General features: G+C 39.4%; 1 protein-coding gene across 1 annotated transcript in view; it reads left to right on the forward strand.

Moving 5' to 3' along the window:
* NALCN (sodium leak channel, non-selective) overlaps window positions 1-20,868 on the forward strand; it is a 272,041-nt gene that overhangs the window by 23,974 nt on the left and 227,199 nt on the right. Inside the window, 1 exon segment of the mRNA XM_061170618.1 lies at window positions 6,734-6,888. Within this exon segment, the coding sequence (XP_061026601.1) occupies window positions 6,734-6,888 (155 nt within the window).

The raw sequence follows: 20,868 nt of genomic DNA on the forward strand, positions 1-20,868 counted from the left end.
CTCTGGGAATGTCTTTTACAACAAATGGATAAGATTTGGCTATCGAGAAGTCATCATCTTGTTTAACTTCATTTCTTCCAGGGGAAAAAAGTAAGAAAAATGTCAACAAAATTGCTATCTATAAGTTCACATTAAAAGTATATTTTGTGAAAATTTTGCAACTAACTTAAGTAATAACCTCTTTTGTTAGTGTTTTTTTCTTTTTCTTTTTTTTCTTTTTACTTTTTGGGCTTTTCTCTCAAATGAGGGACACCAGTACTCACCACTCACCATCCACAGTCATATGTGATGTTTCCACTTTGTACTCCTGTAACACCATGAGCATATAGATAGCTCTTACCTATTCATCATGTTCTACTCCAGTCATTACGTTTCTGTTCTCTCTCTCACACCGGGCAGTAAAGTCCCCGAGTTGGAAGTACCTTCTCAGTCGTCTCCATTCCTAGCAGGTTATGGGGCATAGAAGAGACCTGCCAAAAATAATTATTTTGAATGAATAAAAAGACAAATGAAATCAAGTGGCCCCACTAAGAATATGAGAGAGACGATTTCTGAAAAGGGGCTAAATAATAATAAGCACAGTTATGTTTGTAGGTGGCAGTAATGACAGAAGGCCAACACCTAATGTGGTGCCACCAGCAGTGACAGGAGTTTGCTATCAGTAGAAAACGACATTGTGAGTAATGAACGTGAAGCCTTGAGCTACTGCAGTGGCGTCGTAGAGCCTTGCGGAGGGGTGAGAACAGAGCACAGTGGGGCACGTGGTTTCACTCTAATCATTGACCTTTTCCTTCATCTGAAAGTGGGATGCGGTCCTTCTGGGAACTGTTTTTTAAATAGCTGAGAAGTTTCACGTGTTACAGATGAGGAAACTGAGGCTCAGACGGTTAAAGTGAATGGTCCGAGGTCATTAAGCTGGTGCATCACGGGACTGAGATCGTAATGCTGTGCACCAGGGTACAGCTGAGTGCTCTGGACCATCGGGAGTGATGGTTGATTAACTTAAAACCATAAAACTGTAGAAGTGTTGCCTGTGGCCGTAAACGGTCTTTGCGACAAGTTCAGAGCACATTTTCTTAGATCTCAAACTCCCGCTTACTGTTATTTGCAAACAGGACTTTTTGTTAAGAATTTTAAAAAAAACATATGCCAGGCAGAAAATGAAAGCCTTTTGAAAAACAACCACTCTGAGGGATTCCAGTACTCTTTTTGACACATGGAACAACTATAGCCAGAAATTTAAAATATTGAACATCCGGGCTTCCATGGTGACACAGTGGTTAAGCATCCGCCTGCCAACGTCGGAGACACAGGTTCGAGCCCTGGTCCGGGAAGATCCCACGTGCCGCGGAGCAACTAAGCCCATGCGCCGCAACTACTGAGCCTGCGCTCTGGAGCCCGCGAACCACAACTACTGAGCCCATGTGCCGCAACTACTGAGCCCGCGTGCCACAACTAGTGGCACGCCTAGAGCCTGTGCTCCGCAACAAGAGAAGGCACCGCAATGAGAAGCCCGCACACTGCAACGAAGAGTAGCCCCCTCTCGCCGCAACTAGAGAAAGCCCATGCACAGCAGCAAAGACCCAACGCAGCCAAAAATAAATAAATTAATTTATAAAAAAAAAAAAATTGAACATCCATGCCAATTTTTAGTTATCACACTAAAAATTTGCGTAAAAACAACAGGAGCCAATTATTGAAGAGTCTCCTCTGTAGTTACTTTATAGATAAACATAAATAAACAAATAAATAAATTTGTCATAGATTTAAATAATGATGGAAGAAATGACACGTTTGTTAATGTATTCAAAGATAATTATTAAGCTTCTACTATGTATTAGTCCGGGTTCTTTAGAGAAATAGAGCCAGTGGGGTGTATACATATATAGAGAAAAAGAGATTTATTTAAGCAATTGGCTCATGTGATTGTGGGGACCAGCAAGACAAAAATCTTCAGAGCAGGCCAGCAAGCCGGAAATTCCAGCAGGAGTTGATATTGAAGTCCTGAGTCCAAAGGCAGCCTGGAGACAAAATTCTTTCCTCTTTGGAGACTTCTCTCTTAAGGCCTTCCACTAATAGGATGAGGCCCACCCACATTATAGAGGGTCTTCTGCTTTACTTAAAGTCTGCAGATTTAAATGTTAATCACATCTAAAAAACACTTTCATGGCAACATCTAGACTGATGTGGACCAAAGATCTGGGCAACACAGTCTATCCAAGGTCATAAATAAATTCAGCCATCACAGACTATGTGTCAGGAGCTATATGAAATTGAAAGTTACACTGGGCAACAGTCGAGTTGGGAAGAATCCAATGAAGAGTTGACCACACAAACATGAGTGACACGGGTCCCAAGTGCCAGAAATGAAAAGTGTGGGTGCTTTGAGAACTTCTAATATGGAAACCTAACCCATTCTAAGTGACTTAGGGTGGCTCCCCTGAGAAGGTGACATTCAGGCTGGACCCTGAAGGCTAAAAAATGGGGCTAACCAAGCAAAGATGGGAGGAGAGATTTCCAAGCAGAGGAAAAGGTTCTGCAGTAGATGGAGCTCATGGAGAACTGGGGGAAGACAAACGTGGTTGGATGCTAGGACACTTGGAGGGGCAGGAGCCAGGTCCTTCATGGTCTTGTAGATCATATTAAAGATTTGTCACTGACCGACACAATGTAAGACAGTGATTATGAAAAGCCTCTCTACATGCTCTGTGGCAAATGGGTAGGAAGGGCTGAGGGAGGCTGCAGAATGACCAGTTAGGAGGCTGGATTCTGGTGCAGGTAGAGGTGGAGATGGAGAGTTGAATGAACCCAAAAGATATTTTGGAGGATATTTAGGGAACATGATGATTAGTTATAAGGGTGGCAGGAGAATAAGGTATCAAGGTGATTCCAAGATATCCGGCTCACTCAACACTTTGGATGATGGTGCTCTGGTGCTGCTTGTGATGAGAGGGAATGTTGGCAAAGGGTCTGAGTTTAGTATGGGGTCCATAGAGTTGGAGGTGCTTGTGGTGTAGCCAAGTGGAGAGATCTAACAGGCAGTTGGACATGTAGCTCTGGGACTCTAAAATGACATCTAAGATGGTAGAGAATTGAAACTTTGGAAGTGGACTTGATTGCATAGGGAGAGAGCATCATGAAAGCCAAGGACCAAGCTCAGAGCAACTCAGTACTGAAGGTGAATTACAGGAGGAGGAGATGGAAAAGGAGAATGACCTGAGACATATGGACAGAACTAGCATCTTCAAAGCCAGCAGCGTTGCGTCTCTCTGAGCCTTCCTTTCCACAGGCACAACTCTCTAACCACAACCTGAAAAGACTTTCCACGTTGAAGAAGTTGTGCGATTAGGTTGGGCCCACCTAGGTAATCCAGGATGATCTCCCCTACTCAAGAGTTTTAGCCTCGTTCACACCTGTAACCTTAATTCCTTTTTGCCAAGTAAGATAATATATTCACAGGTTCTGGAGGTGAGAGTGTGGACGTCTTTAGGGGACTGTGAGTAAGAAAGTATTGATTCCCACTTAAGCATGAATGGATATTTATTATGACTGGGAGAATCATTGTCTCTATTTAGTATATGGCTGGTTGGAGCGAGAATTTCACCCCCCTGAAAGTGGCAGGGGTGGGGTGGTGGGATGAATTGGGAGATTGGGATTGACATATATACACTAATATGTATAAAATAGATAACTAATAAGAACCTGCTGTACAAATAAATAAATAAATAAAATTCAAAAATTCAAAAAAAAAAAGAAAAAAGAATTTCACCCCCCTAATTCCAGAGAGCCTCTTGTTCTCTCCTGACTATCTGAGGGAAAATGAACAAGGAAGTAATTAACATTAACAAATAAAAATAAAATCTAGAAGATTCTTGTTTACTGAGAAAATGAAACTAAGATAAATAACCAGTAGATATTCTGAAACTCATGACGTTCATCTCAATTTTTAGAAAGGATATTTATCATGTGGTTTTAGATACGTAAGTTCCAGAGCAATTAATCATCTAATAAATATGTCTCTAATAAGCATCCTGTAAGAGCTTGATGTTGGCAAAAATAACGTGTTTCAAATCTGCTGCCTTTGAAGCCAAAAGATTTCAAAATACTATCTGTTCTGGTGAGGGTTGTGCTTCAAATGGGAATCAGTACTAATATGAAAGAAAAAACAAGTGGAATCAAAGAGGAAAAAATACCCTAATATTTATAAGTTAATGAAAATGATCAAAATAGTTAACAATTATTGAGTGATTTACTTATTTCCAGTGCTATTCTGAGAGTGGTACATTACCACATTTAATCATTAAGACCCCCCCACACACAAGGTAGGTATAATTGCCGTCCCCATTTTTGAAATGTGGAAACCGAGGCTGTCCATGCCAGGGCTAGGGGTTCAATCTAGGGAATGTACAAACTTCAAACTATAAATTACAGTAGGTCACACCTAGCACTTATTGTCTACCAAGTGCCTGTTTTAAGTATTTTACAGACGTAACATTTTCCCCACAGCTCCTTGAAGGAAGTATTTTCCCACCATCGTAGAGATGAGGAAACTGAGGCACAAATTAGCAAAGTCACACATGTAGTAAGGGCTGAGCCGGAATTCACACCCAACAGACTGGCGCCAGAGTCCAGTTATCCAAATAACTGAAAGATGGTGTGTTTTGAAACTTTTTTGTGTAGACAGAGTGTTTTTGTCAGATATTTGCTGCTATTGTCTTTTTAAAGTATTGGAAGTGAAAAAAAATTACTGATTTTGATGGGCTAGTACACTTTCCCCTTCCAGCACTTCACCTTACCTTCCTCACTTATGAATTAAGAACTAGGTCATCTATAAAGTTTCTTTCAGCTGCACAATTCTGTGAACAAAATGCTTTCAGGATCATGTACCAAAATTCCTTCTGTTCTTTTGAGAATCCTTTATTGTTGTGTTTTCACATGCCAGGATTTATGTTACATTTTATTATTGTAGTGACTAATAATCATTTATAGTAAGCATTTATTGAGTACTTGAAACACGCTAGGTGCTGTGATGAATGCATTACTTGGTTTATTTTACTTAAAGCTCACACAAGCTTCTCTCCCTGTTTCACAGATGAGGAAACCGAGCTTAGAAACATTTAAAATGATTCAAGTCACACAGCCAGTCAATGGCAGAGCTTGGAACCAACCCAGAAAGCCTTCCTCTGAAACTCTGAAGCCCAGTTCCCTTACCACTTTGTTCTGATGTGTGGGTACAAACTCAGAAACATAGAGTCAGGCTAGACTTAAGCGAAGATGCATCATTTGGCCTACATATAAGAATGTAAAAGGAGGGGAAATAAGTGACGTGTGTGCCTAAAATCATATCTTTCTGACACAGCCAAGTGGTGATTTCCACAAGCAGAGCCTTTCCTTTTGCATGTGGGGTCCAAAGGACCAGCTTAAAATGTGACAATTATTTAAACATTCCCTGAGATGTATCGACAAATTAGCTGGCTTGCTGCTAACAAGGAGCAGAATCCTGAAGGAATAAACATAGAGGTTTGTTTTGACTGAGATGGAACTGGGCAGTGTATTACCAGGGATTGTGTGCATGTGTGTGCGTAAGACTGTGTAAAATTGTGTATGTCTTTGTAGGAGATTGTGTGTGCACATGTGCATGGTGACCTCAAGCAGCTAAGGGATCGTGGAGAGTTAGGCATCATACTCTAGAGAAAGCATGTTATATAAGGGGAAGGAAGTGGCCAATTGAATATAAGAAGATATTGAAAAAAGAAATGTGACCCAACACATCTGCCTCAATTTGTCCATAAGCAGAGGAGACTGAAACAGTCCTAAGGTTGGTCCCCATTTAGGAAATGCCTAGAAACATTGATGTAGTGGGAAATGACTATAATAAAGTCATGGGTTTGTAAGGTTTGTGAAATCATCTAGCTTAAACTTTGGCCCCTAAGAAACCATGTCAGTCGTCTCAGATAGCAGCTATTTGGGGCCCATTTTAAGGTCCCAGAAAGAGATTCCACAGTCACCTTTCCAGTGGTTACCTGTACTCACTGCCAAGAAAGCCATTACATGTCTAAATCCTTCCACATCAACTTAATGTCCAATGTGTCCTCCAGAAAGATGAAAAGTAATTATATCACCAACTACCTAAAAAATAGATAAATAAATAAAAACCTGTAATACTCCTGGAGCTATCACTAAATCAGCCCATAATCTCTCTCTTTCCAATGTGATATCTTTAATTCCTTCAGTCTCACTTTATTTATCTGGTTTTCTTTCTAAACTGAACATCTGACAACGCAGAAGAAGGCCAAGTATCATTTATGAGACTTACAGTACTTTTGTACCATATGGAAAATGCCTATCATCATTTACTGTTGCTTAGAAGTGGAGAAGTAACATTTGTGCCCATAGTAGGAGAAGGATTTGTGAATAACAAGGAATCCCCAGACAAGTTAACATTCCTTGCAAATCTACAGAAAAATTCCTTCCTTCGCTTTTTCTGAGTCTTGGTCTTCAATGACAAAAACCGTCATGGCGACAATGTTCTTATAAACAGCTTCTGTGTGGATGAATCAGGTATCGTTTGAGAATGTTCATGGCATTAATGTTATGAATACCATTCATGAATCAGGAATCTTAAATCTGTGTCCATATACAGCAGTTATTAGTGAAGAATGATTACATTATGCATTTTAATCAACACTTACACTTGTTGAAATTGTCTAATCCTTTTCTGTGTTGTTTACAGAAATGTAACCTGGAATAGTTTAGCTATCCCAGATACACACTGCTCACCAGAGCTGGAAGAAGGCTACCAGTGCCCCCCAGGATTTAAATGCATGGACCTCGAAGATCTGGGACTTAGCAGGCAAGAGCTGGGCTACAGTGGCTTTAATGAGATAGGTCTGTCTTACTGATAAAACACCTTTTCAGTTTCTATTTTACAATGTTTATGAAATGGAGAAAATAGTTGTATAATTGATATTTTATGTTCAGACTGGCTGTAGTTTTTAAGAAACACAACTGTAAATTTTAATATATTCTCCCTTATAGTCTATAACATACAGTCTGTGTCTATGTATATTCAGCAATGTCTGTATAGACTTAAATATCTCTCAGTTCTTAATTATAGCATTTAAAACTATTTGTCTGTTGAGTAAGGTTCAGGGTTGTGGACTCAAAGAACCCCTTGAGTCAACAAGACTTGGTTTCCTTCCACATTTAACTAGTAGGCAAGGTAAGTCTTAAGTAACTGGAATACTAGACATTGCGGAGTACGTGAGAGCTGAAAAGTAATTCTGGGACAGGATACAGCTAATGAGATACTTAATGAATGTGCATCAACTATATAACAGAGGTATGGGAAATGCTTGTATGTGAATATGATGTGCCAAACATGTACATTGATTCGTGGCTTGTCCTATTAAGTCCTGAAACGTGCCGTCACGCACAGTAAAGAAAGAACTTGGCATCTGCCATTTAGTTGGTATCATGGCATTTGTTACAATTCCATGCAAGTTGCACATCTTTCACGATTGAAGCAAAAAACCATGGGATTCTAAACAATTATTTTATGCTCTGAGAATTTGTCTCAGTCAGCTCAGGCAGCCATAACAGAATATCGTAGACTGGGTGGCATAAACAACAGAAATGTACGTCTCACCAGTCTGAAGGCTGGAAGTCTGAGATCAGGCTGCACCATGGTTAGGTCTGGTTACCCCTCTCCCTGGCTTGCAGATGGCTGCCTTCTCTCTGTGTGCTTATGGGATGGCTTGGGGGGAAGAGAGAGAGAGAGAGTGGGGAGAGAGGGAGAGAAAGCTCTCTGGTCTCTTCTTATAAGGACACTAATCCCATCATGAGAACCCCACGCCTCCCAACCTGGTCTAAACCAAATCAACTTTTAAAGGCCCCACCCCCTAATACCATCACACTGGGGGGTTAGAGCTTCAATATATGAATGGCAGGGTCTGAGGGAGTGGACGCAAACGTTCAGTCCATAGCAGAATTGTTGGAGTCAGTTGAAAAAATTTAATTTTTCCTTAAAGTTTTAAGGCCCAGGTACATTTAAGAGAGTTCTAGACACTTTTACCCAGGTCCTAAGAGGAAAGCCTTTCAGTGTGTAACAGGATGGTGGTTGTGCTCTTTTGGAAGCCAAATCTACTTATTTTTAATCTGTCTTTTGGTGTGGTTTCACTTCTTAATGGGCCAGCTGTACAATGGGGATCTCATAGCCGGGGAAGAGAGCATCACCCCTGTCTACCCAGGAGGGAAACTGGTTCAAACCCAGGCCATCCACCTTCACACATCAGATAGAGTGGCTGATCAATCCTATTCCCACCCTGGCCTTCCATTGTAGCAGCTCCTGGATAGTGATATGCAGGATGGCATAGTGAACTCTGGGATAAGTGTTTGAATTTCAGAAAGAACATGTGAAGATCTTGCACTGAGTGAGAAATACGTTCTAGATATATGAACTAAACCACAAGGCTACAGCCTTTGGACTGAATATAATACTGAAATTGGGCTGAAAGAAACATAAATAGTTGGTATTTTTAAAGAGTGCATTTTGCAAATAAATCCCTAAATTTTATTCTTATATTTTAGTATGCCCTCATAGTAAATTTCCGGCATTGTATTGATAGTTAGATGGGCATTCTTCTTTTGGCCAATGATACAGTTTTCTGGTTCATAAAAATTTAGAAGCCAACAGATGTAAAGCATTTTGATTTGCTGTCTCTCTTATACTTCCCTGGCTTTGGAACCAATCTTACATCCTTCCCCCTGTCTCAAAAGTGCAAAGACTTTTACAGATTATGCCAGTGACTTTCAGGCATGAGCAGGAAATCACAGGTGTGGTGTGGGAGATGAGATACTTTCTAGATTTAGTAACCTGCTCGGAGCAAGCTCCAAGCTGGGGCAGGACTGGAATGCATGGCTGGTTAGAGCCTGTTGCTCTTTCTTGTAGGGGCTGAGTGTGCCCATGTCTTGTATGGAGAGTGGCCAGCATTCAGGAGTTAGGCTGTCCTTGCACTGGAAACCTCCAAGCCTTTAAAATCGTGTTGCTAAATCAAATCGCCCCCTGACCATTTTAAATGCAGCAGTTGTGCCTAAACTCCAATTGCTGCATTATATTAACGTGGATTTATCTTTTTTCACTGTGACTTACAGTAGCTTCAGCTAATATAGGGGACAATATCTCTTTGAGCAAGAAAGTCTCCTTCTAAAGCATGTGGGCTTAAGAAGCCCAGTTGTAGAAAGGAATTGCCCTGGAGGGTGGTAGGCTCCCACAAAGGCAGTAATCTTACTGTAGCTCTACTGTTTATTTGCACATTGATCTCCCAAGGATTTAAGCACCTGGAAAACAGGAAGCACATCTTTTTATCTTCATGTCTCCAGGGCCTGGAGCAATGCCTGCTTCCTAGGAAACCCTTTATAAATATTTACTAATGGACCAAAGTATGTGCCCTTTTGAATTCGTAGGTGACACGTCATATTTGTATTAGGATGTAGAGCCATAATAGAGAATTAAGTTGTTTTCTTGTTGTTCTTTTCCATGATTTCGTCTGCTTTTGTTGGCAGTGTTCATTCTTCCTCATGACTTCCCTTTCTATACAAGCTTAATTTGGTCTCTTTGCTTCTTTTTCTCAAAGGATGATTGAATTCAGCATCATTGTAGCACTAATGGTTAGATAATGAAAATGTTGCCTTTGAACTATAATAAAAAAATGTTAACATGGTTACTATAGATTGAAATTGGTAACTATTTCCTGATATTATGTATCTATGTAGATACACAAACTAGTGTTTTAGATTACTTTGAAAGTTCTTATGGAAACAAAAGATAATGTTTCACCCAAAATGAGGAAATTAATTTTATTAGACACATGTGATCATCTCTTTCTGCATGCAGCTAAATTTAAAACATAATTAGGTGCCTAATTGTGTATTTAAATTTGGCCAGTGTACTCTATATATAAGTAATCATGATCAATTTAAAAGGAGCATGTTTCCTTTTCTTACTAGTCCAAATTATCATGCAATACATTGAATTTCAAGCATTTATAAAATTTTATTTATAAGTAGCTTCATGTCTCATTAAAATTTAATATTGATGATGTTGAAAAACTCAATTTTTAAAACTATATTAAGAGCCAGAGTCATTAGGTAGAAAAAATTACAAAGAGCCCCTATTGTAAGATTGCGCAGTAAGGAGACCTTTTCGTCTCTAAAATCATCCAAACATCAAGGAGACTGAGAAACAGAAATGCAGTTTCCATATTTAAGGACTCTGAAAAGCTTATAACTATAAACCACAATATCAGAGGGCCAGGTGTCTCACAGAAAACTTCCTGAAAAGACTCTGGCTACTGAGGATCTCGGAGCCAAAAGAAGACTGACGTTCTAAAACAACCAGTGTTCATTGCCCGTTCAGTTTAAAAATTCAACAATAAAAATTAAATTATAGAAAATAAAAATAAAACAAAATAAAATGACCAGTGTTCCCAGACAAGCAGAATAGTCCTCTCTGGGCTTCCCTGGTGGCGCAGTGGTTGAGAATCTGCCTGCCAATGCAGGGGACACGGGTTCGAGCCCTGGTCTGGGAAGATCCCACATGCCGCGGAGCAACTAGGCCCGTGAGCCACAACTACTGAGCCTACGCGTCTGGAGCCTGTGCTCCGCAACAAGAGAGGCCGCAATAGCGAGAGGCCCGCGCACCGCGATGAAGAGTGGCCCCTGCTCGCTGCAACTAGAGAAAGCCCTCGCACAGAAACGAAGACGCAACACAGCCAAAAATAAATTAGAAAAAAAAAAAGAATAGTCCTCTCTTCGAGTCAGGGCATCACTGTGTAGCTGACGGTAGGAGTTTTCTGGAATTCCATGTGGCATCACAGAGGAGAGGCCCTTATTCTGCAGGCAGCTGGGAGAGAGAGAGCTGTGAGCACCCCGAGACGGCTGATCAGCACAGACTAGGATGAGGGAAAGACTCCAGCTTTGCAAATCTGGCTGTACCTTACGATGACCTGAGAGACTTTTAAAACTCACCGATTCTCAAGCATCATTCTCAGGCCAATTAAATCAAAACCTTACAGTGATTGAAGGCACAGATGGCTCTAAAAAGTTCTCCGGGTGATTCTAGCATGCATGCAGTGTGAACCACTGAAGCAACACCGATAGACACATACCCACCCAACTTGTGAAAATCTTCACTTCTGCCCCACAGCATAACTTCACCCTTCCCTACATGAAACAGGACAAATATCTGGTGCTCTCAAAATCGATGTCAAAGGTGAAGGATAATAAAAAAGAATCAGGACCATTTCTATAAAAATGTGCCTTTCAGTATATTTAAAACTGAAAAAAAAAATACTCAAGATATATATAACTCAAAAGAATTACAGAAAAAGAAGACTTAAATATACACATTAAAAGGGTACAAATTGACTCAGTAAATTGACGGAGAATAGTCAACGCTTAGGCCTATGTTAGTAAAGATGCTAGAATTCAAAGCTAAAGAAAGCATCCATGGGGTATCCAGAAAAAAAAAAAAAGATCAAGTCAGTTCTAAGGCGGACCATCAGAGGGGCCTGAAACTTCATGTCAATATTCAGCTCTCAGATATAATGTCACAATGCTTACGGGGTCCTTAGGGAAAGAATGTGTCAAACTCTTTTTGATTATTTTTGAAGAGGCAAGAATTCCGAGACTTCATTTTACATGAAGTCTTCTTTTTTTTTTTTTTTTTTTAAATAAATTTATTTATTTTATTTATTCATTTTTGGCTGCGTTGGGTCTTCGTTGCTGCACGCGGGCTTTCTTTAGTTGCGGCGAGCGGGGGCTACTCTTCGTTGCGGTGTGCGGGCTTCTCGTCACGGTGGCTTCTCTTGTTGTGGAGCACGGGCTCTAGGCGCACGGGCTTCAGTAGTTGTGGCTCGCGGGCTCTAGAGCGCAGGCTCAGTAGTTGTGGCGCACGGACTTAGTTGCTCCGCGGCATGTAGGATCTTCCCGGACCAGGGCTCGAACCCGTGTCCCCTGCATTGGCAGGCAGATTCTTAACCACTGCACCACCTGGGAAGCCCTACATGAAGTCTTCTTGAAGCCATTCAGCCAATCAAGAATAACTGGTCATGGGCCTGGTCCCTAGTATGTATTCACTGTAAAAGCAAAGCTAATACAACTGTAGGATTTACAGACTATAGTGTAAATATTACAAACTGTGATTGTGTGGAACAGAGGACAAGATCAACAGGGGAGGTAGGGTGATGATGTGGATGTTTATACTTAGCAGTAAAAAACAAGTATCATTTTATACAATATATGAATCCAGCAATGGAGGCATAAGGATACTTGCTATGAAAATGCATTACAAAGTCAAAAATGACTTTAGAAAAAATTCAAACTTAAAATAATGGCCTTGGGGTTTGGATCATGGCTGTACTGTATACTAGCGTGGTGACCTTGGGAAAGTAATGAACCTCTCTTGCCTCGATTTCCTCATCTGTGAAATGGGTGAGTGATAGACCTACCTTACAGGGTTGTCAGAAGCAACTGAGAAACTACACATAGAATAGTGTCTGGCACAGCACAGACACACGATGAGCTAGAAATTAGAGATACGGTGGCAAAATAAGAATACATCGCTGTTATTTGAGAATAAGTGACCACTTTAACAAAGGAGGGCAGGATATAGATGCTTTCAGATTAGCACCTCGATATCTGATATTATTCCCTTTTCTTTGAACCAGTTTGTCCCTCAGGTTGTTCAGGATCTTACAGCAAAGGAGAAGAGTGGAGGGGACGGGAACACGGTGTTCTTAACTTTGCATTATTCTCCCATTAACTAATATCTCAAATTTTACTTCATTCTAATCAATGTATAGAGGGCCAATATTTGGTGTTGTTTAGTCTTTTTTAAAAATTTATTTTATTGAAGTGTAGTTGATTTACAATGTTGTGGTAATTTCTGCTGTATAGTAAAGTGATTCAGTTATACATATATATACATTCTTTTTCAGATTCTTTTCCATTATGGTTTATCACAGGATATTGAATATAGTTCCCTGTGCTCTACAGTAGGCCCTTGCTGTTTATCCATTCTATATATAATAGTTTGCATCTGCTAATCCCAAACTCCCAATCCATCCCTCCCACTTGGCAGCCACAAGCCTGTTCTCTCTGTCTGTGAATCTGTTTCTGCATTGTGGATAAGTTCATTTCTGTCATATTTTAGATTCCACATATAAATGATATCCTATGGTATTTGTCTTTCTGACTTAACTTCACTTAGTATGATAGTTTCTAGGTCCATCCATGTTTCTGCAAATGGCATTATTTCATTCTTTTTTTATGGCTGAGTAATATTCCATTGTATATATGTACCACATGTTCTTTATCCATTCATCTGTTGATGGACATTTAGGTTGCTTCCATGACCTGGCTATTGTAAATAGTGCTGCAGTGAACATCGGGTGCATGTATCTTTTTGAATTAGAGTTTTGTCCAGATATATGCCCTGGAGTGGGATTGCTGGATCATATGGCAACTCTGTGTTTAGTTTTTTGAGGAACCATATGTGTTTTCCATAGTGGCTGCACCACTTTACATTCTGGTGGTGTTTAGTCTTTGTTAATCAATTATTCCTCTCTTGCCACTCTGGAAACTATCCTCACTCTGGTGTTTTACCTGTCTCTTTAGAATCTTATCCCTATTTAGCCTGCGCCATTGAATTTTTACAGTTTCATTAAGGCTCGGATATGTAATTTTATTTATCCCTATGCATTTGAAGTTGTGGGCCCCGGATCCCAGCCACACGTGTCTTTAGCAGCCTTTCAACAGATGCTCCTTCCACAGCCCTAAGCAGGGCACCTGGCAGGGCACTGAGCAGCAGCCACGGCCACACTGCTTCCTGGACCGCTTCCAGCACTCAGTGGCTTGTCTTCTGTCCTCCCCTAAATGCCCATGATGCTGGCTGCTTCCCTGTCCCCCTCTTCCATGTACAGACCTCTGCATCATCGTTTCAGGGGGACCCTTCCTGTGGCTCATTCTTCAGGACCTCAACTCACACATCCTCTCTGAGACGTTAGCCTGTGCACCTGAGACACCCCGCGCCCCCATGGTCCAGGCTTACTGAGGAATAGACGTTATTGAAAGGACATATTTGAAGATCACAGAATCTGTTTAGCAGACACTCAGATTCTGTGATTGAAGCGAGTGTGTGTGGATGTAGGTAGTAAGCACGCAGTGTAAAGGTCTGGGGACAGAGGACACCCAAAAAACCCGTGCTGTAGAGGTGAAACCAAACAAATCGTATCCACTTAGTCTATTTAGAAAACGTGTCTACTTCCGCTTTCTGAGTATTTACCCTCCTTTCAGCCTGTCTCTTCCTCTGTTTTACCACACGCTTGTCAACATGCAGGACGTACAACCCGAGACATTGCAATTTTCTGTGACAGCACTAAACGTGAAATTAGAGGAGCTTTGAGCTGGAAAAGCTGAGGCAGTCCCGGGGCTCACTGACACAGTTTTCCAGGTGGAGAAACTGAGCATCAGAGCCAGACTGGTCAGAATTCCAGAGAACTCCACCCCGGGCAGGGCTGAACTCCCTCCTCATGATTCGCAGACTCACCCTATAACTTACTGTCTCCCTCAGACCTTTTTACATTTCAGATCAGTGTTTAATTCAGAAGGAAACTCAAAAAATACCTTGCAAAGCTTAGCTGTATTCTTAATTTTGTAGTAGGAGGTTAGCGTCACTCACCTTTGGTAGAATGCTGGTGGAGAGGACAACTATGCAAACAGATGTGATGTGCCAGTTAGAACAAAAAGCAACAGCAAAATCCATCACACGTGGGAAGGAAATCACAGCCCAAGAAACTGGCAATTTTCTTGTCACGATATTTCAAAAGCGGGTAAGAAATTGGGTACAGAAGATGAATACAAAGCTATTCAGGTGGTGGTTTTTAACTCTCCATTCATTGTACAGTCAGGTAAAAAACAAAACATGTTTCCTTTTGATAGAACAATCCAATGAATGTCATTTAATGATAAAATTCACCCTGGGAGGTCACTTAGGAAATAAATAGCTATCAGGCATTTTTTGGTTGTTTGCCTTCAGAATCATAAGAACAAAAGAGAAAAGCTCAATTTTTAAAAAGTCAGAATGAACTAAACCTGATTGAAACAATTTATATCAGATAAAGGAAGCCCATAAGTAAGATCAACCTATAAACAGGGCATTTGGAAGATAACTAATCAAAAAGACATTTAAATTATACATGCTTTTAATGCTACATGGACCGTATATAGTGGACTATTTTCCTTATTCTAGCTACACAGTAATCAAAGATAAAGCCAGGAAATAACAAACACCATGTTCTTATGGTGACTAATTGTCCAGCAGACAGTCTTTATTATTATAATTACTGTCATTACTTATGACAACTACTGCTATCATTTATCGATTGTTTATTATGTATCTGGCATCAGGCAAAAGGTTTTCCATCCATTGTGATTTTTAATTCTCAAAATAAATCCATAAGGTATCATTATTCCGAATTGGTAAGTGATGAGAAAGAGATGAGAAAGAATTGATTCGCCCACAGTCACACACAGGCCACAGTTGGGAGCCAAGGCCTACTGCCCCGTGTGCCAAGGTCAAAGCCTGTGTTTTCTGTCTGTAAACTCTGCCTTATCTGTGAGGTCAGCCAAGAGTGACCGCCATTCCCTGTGGCTTGTCAGGATGGCTGGTCCATTGTAGAGTCTCATGATGGTGGAAGAGGAGACATGTTCTCCAATGTAATAATCCACCTGACGTCCTGCCTTCTCATCCTGAAGTCTTGAGGACACAGTGGTGAGTGTGAAGAAGGGTCATGTCCACTGCAAACCGAGGGCCACTCGGGGCTGGTTTCTGCCTTTGAATCTAGCCCCTTGCAAGGGAGTTGGTGTGTGATCTGTGTTCATTATGTGGACGAATTTCAATGTAAAAAGAATATACCTGGAGATTATCATACTAAGTGAAGTAAGTCAGAAGAGAAAGACAAATATCATATGCGGAATCTAAAAAAAAAAAAGGAACTTATTTACAAAACAGAAACAGACTCACAGATTTAGAGAATGAACTTCTGGTTACCAGATGGGAAGAATGGGGAGGGGGGAGAGATGGATTGGGAGTTTGGGATTGACATGTACACACAGCTATATTTAAAATAGATAACCCACAAGGACCTACTGTATAGCACAGGGAACTCTGCTCAATTCTCTGTAATAACCTAAATGGGGAAAGAATTTGAAAAAGAACAGATATCTATACACGTGTATGTATAACTGAATCACTTTGCTGTATACCTGAAACTAACACAACATTGTTAATCAACTATACTCCAATATAAGATAAAAAATTTAAAAACAAAACAAAAAACAAACAAAAAGAATATACCTGGGCAGCAATGCAGTTTTACAAGATACTTATCGAGCTATGGACATTTGGTCAAGGATTAGAGGCAATAGCAGCAAAAATGAGTAAATATGCTTTTGATACAAAGTGAGATTGTAGGCACATTGACTAGAGATGTGGGAGAAAACTTTGAGAGTAACAAAATATGTTATCTGGTACATTGCAGTCAGGTTCATACTTATTTGAACTAAATTCAAAATTCTACTGTGATACATCTATTTGCTGTTTGTAATCTACACCTACATGCGTCAATTTCTCCTGTGTATTTGCACTTAACTTTCTCTTTCCTTTTCAGATATGAGTATTTAAGTTTGCTTTTTTTTCTTGTGATGAGAGCTCTTAGGATATACCCTCTTAACAACTTTCATATATAACATACAGTAGTGTTCATTATATTTACCCCTAGTACTTACTTACCTTATAAGTAGAAATTTATACCTTTTGACCGCCTTCATCCAATTCTCTCTCCCTCTACCCCTGCCTTGGGTAACCACAAATCTGGTCTCTTCTGCTATGAGTTTGTTTGTTTGTTTGTTTTTGAAGTATAATTGCCCTACAACACTACGTTAGTTCCTGTTATACAACATAGTGATGCAATATTTCTATATGTTTCAAAATAATCACCGCGATAAATCGAGTTACCATCTGTCACCATACAAAGATATTACATAGTTATTGACTATGTTCCCCACCCTGTACATTTCATACCCATGACTCACTATTTGGCAGCTGTTAAGTTTGCCTTCTAAATACTGCAAATTAACCAACAGTTTTATTTAAGTTGATTTTGAAAATGCATATTAGTTAATTTCTTTATTAGACATATTCGTAAAGAATATTTAACTTATTTATAAAAAAATAAAAACCATAAAGCTCTTCTTAAAATGAAAAAGCCCTCCTTAAAATATGAGGTAGAAAAACCACAGATCATCAGCATCACAGAAGTCAAAATGTGACTCTTGAATGCGAATACAAACTTAAGGGATGACTTATAATTTTTGTAAACTCTTTTCTGGCAACAATAAATTAATTGGGCCTTTCAAGAAAATGAAAAAATTAGAGTAGACTGCAGCCTGCTAGATTCTTATACAGATACTCCCAAGTCACTTCTGAAGAAGGCTACTATGGAAACTGAAATTTGGGACTGGCATTTTTCTCCAAGGGGTAATATACTTTAGATGTTACTTACTTTTGTGGTATTTTCCTCATTTAACTTTGGGTAGTATTGGCTACAAGATATAAACTCAGCTCCCTGTGTGAGTCATAAATCAGGTTTATTAAATATTGATGAGAAATAACATCAGTGGTTATTTTCATCCCTGGTGGTGTTCGGTGTTTGGAACTACCCCTGTATTTTCCTGCAGGAGGATTGGCAGTGAATCCACGTACACAGTCTAATGTTTCAGTTTTAGGATTTGCTTTACTTTAAAATTCCTTCCTATGTTTTTTTCTACTGGCATGCTATTATTTTTATAATTTGTCTCTTATTACATCTGATATTAAATATGGACATAAAATGTGGTGAAAGGAAATTACTTTTATTCAGATCATAATAGAATGTAAATTGAACTGTCTTGATGCTGCTGCTAAAAATTGATTCCTCAGATTTAAATGATGTTAAACCATATTTCATGTGGCTGTATGTGATATCAGATGAAAACTTTACAAATGAATAGAAAATAGAAAATTATTATGTATCTATAAATATGATTTATTACAGAATGTACATTTTTATTGCAGTTGCAAAAAAGACACAGTAAAGACTAATCTGTAAAATATGTAATTGAGATTTATAATGCTTCGTGAAAAAGCACCAAAGGGTTGTTTTCCCTGCATTAATCTTTATGTTTAGCGTTGCTACTGGAATTACTTACTGATTTTTATGAAAACACATGCAGAAGAGAAAACTAGGGTACTAGAATTCAACCAAAAGTGCTTACTTTAACCTGTAATAATTCTCTACTTGATCTCTGAAGGAATTCCTTTATCATGGGACAGGGAAAACGACGTATTTTTGTTAAATAGAGAATAAAATCCAGAAGCTTCAATAAGAGAAATAGTTATGAGAGTGTTTGGTCAAATACCAGTGTTTTATCCCTGGGTTCAGTCATCATAAATGCCCTCAGGTTACATGCAAAAGTGTGTGCTCGAGGTTTTCTAAAGGAACTAAGTCTTAGGGTTTCATTAGATTCTGACAGTGTCACAGACTTATTTAAACTAAAATTAGATATGCAGATAAATATTATTCAGAATATTAGGAAAAAAGGGGGTGTAAAGATGGAAATTGCAGACATGATTTAAAAAAAAGATATACACTGTCTAGTATGTAGCAGATAGGTGTTCAGAAGTTCTTGCTGAATGGATTAGAAAAGGCAGCTGCTAGAGTGACTTTTCATTGGACAGTGAAAGAAGGAATTTTGAAAGTGGATTTCTGAGGGCATGAAGTGATGACTTTTTTCACATGATACATAGAAGACAGTACTCATTGGAAATATCTAGTAGTTTCCAAGAAATTAGCATGCTTATAGTTATATGTTAAGTATTTGTAGTTTATAAAAATAATGCTTTACTTTGTGACCACCTAGAGGGGTGGGATAGGGAGGGTGGGAAGGAGACGCAAGAGGGAGGGGGTATGGGGATATATGTATACGTATAGCTGATTCACTTTGTTATACGGCAGAAACTAACACAACATTGTAAAGCAATTATATTCCAATAAAGATGTGAAAAAAATAAACACAAGAGAAATTTTTAAAAAAATAATGCTTCAAATAACATGAGATTTAATGAAAGTAATAAATTCTGCCATATATAATTCCCTCCCTTTCTCTTTCCTTTCTTCCTTCCTTCTTTCATCTTCATGTTTCATGATATTTAATAAAACACTTGTAACCGTTTCCCTACCAATAGACACCTAAGTGATTTTCAGCGTGTTACTACAAGTAATTCTGTGTTGAATATACACACTCACACACACACATGCCCTGTGCATGTGTGTGAGTATTCTTTTTTTTTTTTAACAAAGTGAATAGTGGTTTTTTAAAAATTAATTTTTTGGCTGCACTGGGTCTTTATTGCTGTGCGCGGGCTTTCTCTAGTTGCAGCGAGTGGGGGCTACTCTTCGTTGTGGTGCACGGGCTTCTCATTGAGGTGGCTTCTCTTGTTGCGGAGCACGGGCTCTAGGTGCACACGCTTCAATAGCTGTGGCGCACGGGCTTAGTTGCTCCACGGCATGCAGGATCTTGCCAGACCAGGGCTCGAACCCGTGTCCCCTGCATTGGCAGGCGGATTCTTAACCGCTGCGCCACCAGGGAAGTCCCTGTACCCTTTCAGACTTCAAACTCACCTGCATATGAATATGCATATGTATGTGTATATAAAACATGCGTAGTGCTGTTTCCTTATTATTCACATGAATAAATGTGCATCTACTTCACTTAGTTTAGCAGCTAGGGAATTTCTAATTCTACGATTGTCAAACATTTTATTTGTTCATTCTACAGTTGATAGACATCTTCTCCTTTTTGTGTGTGATTACTCACAGTGGAGTATTAAATATTCTTGCATGAGTATCTTTGTGCACAGTGTGAATACTTCTCTGTAATAGACACCTGTAAATAGAAGTGCTAGGTATGCACATTTTTTGTTTAATAGATACTTCCAAATTGCTCCTATAAACTCCCACTAGCACTATGAGTACTATATGTTTTCCATTCAGCATGTCAGTATTTGATACTATCAAACTTTTAAATTTTATCCAATCAAATGGGTGTGAAAAGGTATTTATGTATCTTTCTAGTAACTAGCGAGGTTTTAGTCAAGTTAGGCGTCTTCTCATATGTTTATCGGCCAATCAGATTTTTTTTCTTCTGTAAATTGCAGGTCTATATATGCTTTGCCCATTTTTCTCTTGGGTTGTTTGCCTTTTTCTTATATATGTTCTGGATACTTGACTTTCGTCTGATATTTGTTTTCAGACTGTAGTATTTCAGAGTTAATGAAAGTATAGATGCTGAACGTCTACAACTCAGAAAGGTACAAGGGAACATTCTAAGCAGAAGCCATGTTCTAAGTAAGGATTTGGCTTGTGGAAAGAAAGAAAAGACTGAGGTGTCATGGATGAAGGACTTACCACAAATGGGCAATGCAGAATCAGGAATGTCTTGGTCACAACACGGGCACCATAGAACGATATTGTCACCTATATCATGATGGAGAAATTAACAGGGCTGCTCTGTAGACTGGCAAATCCCATTACCCTTTTTCTAACCCTGGGAAAGTATTTCTAGAGTGGAAAAAGATGTATAACAAGGGAGTGTATTAAGAGGGTATTAGAATCAAATAAAAGGAGGAATAGATGTAGCAAGAGAGGCACAGTTGATAGCTGCCTCCATTCCAAGAACGAAAAACAAAAATAATAGTGGATAAGTTCA

This window comes from Eubalaena glacialis, chromosome 16 (genome assembly GCF_028564815.1).
Source record: "Eubalaena glacialis isolate mEubGla1 chromosome 16, mEubGla1.1.hap2.+ XY, whole genome shotgun sequence".
NCBI lineage: Eukaryota > Metazoa > Chordata > Mammalia > Artiodactyla > Balaenidae > Eubalaena > Eubalaena glacialis.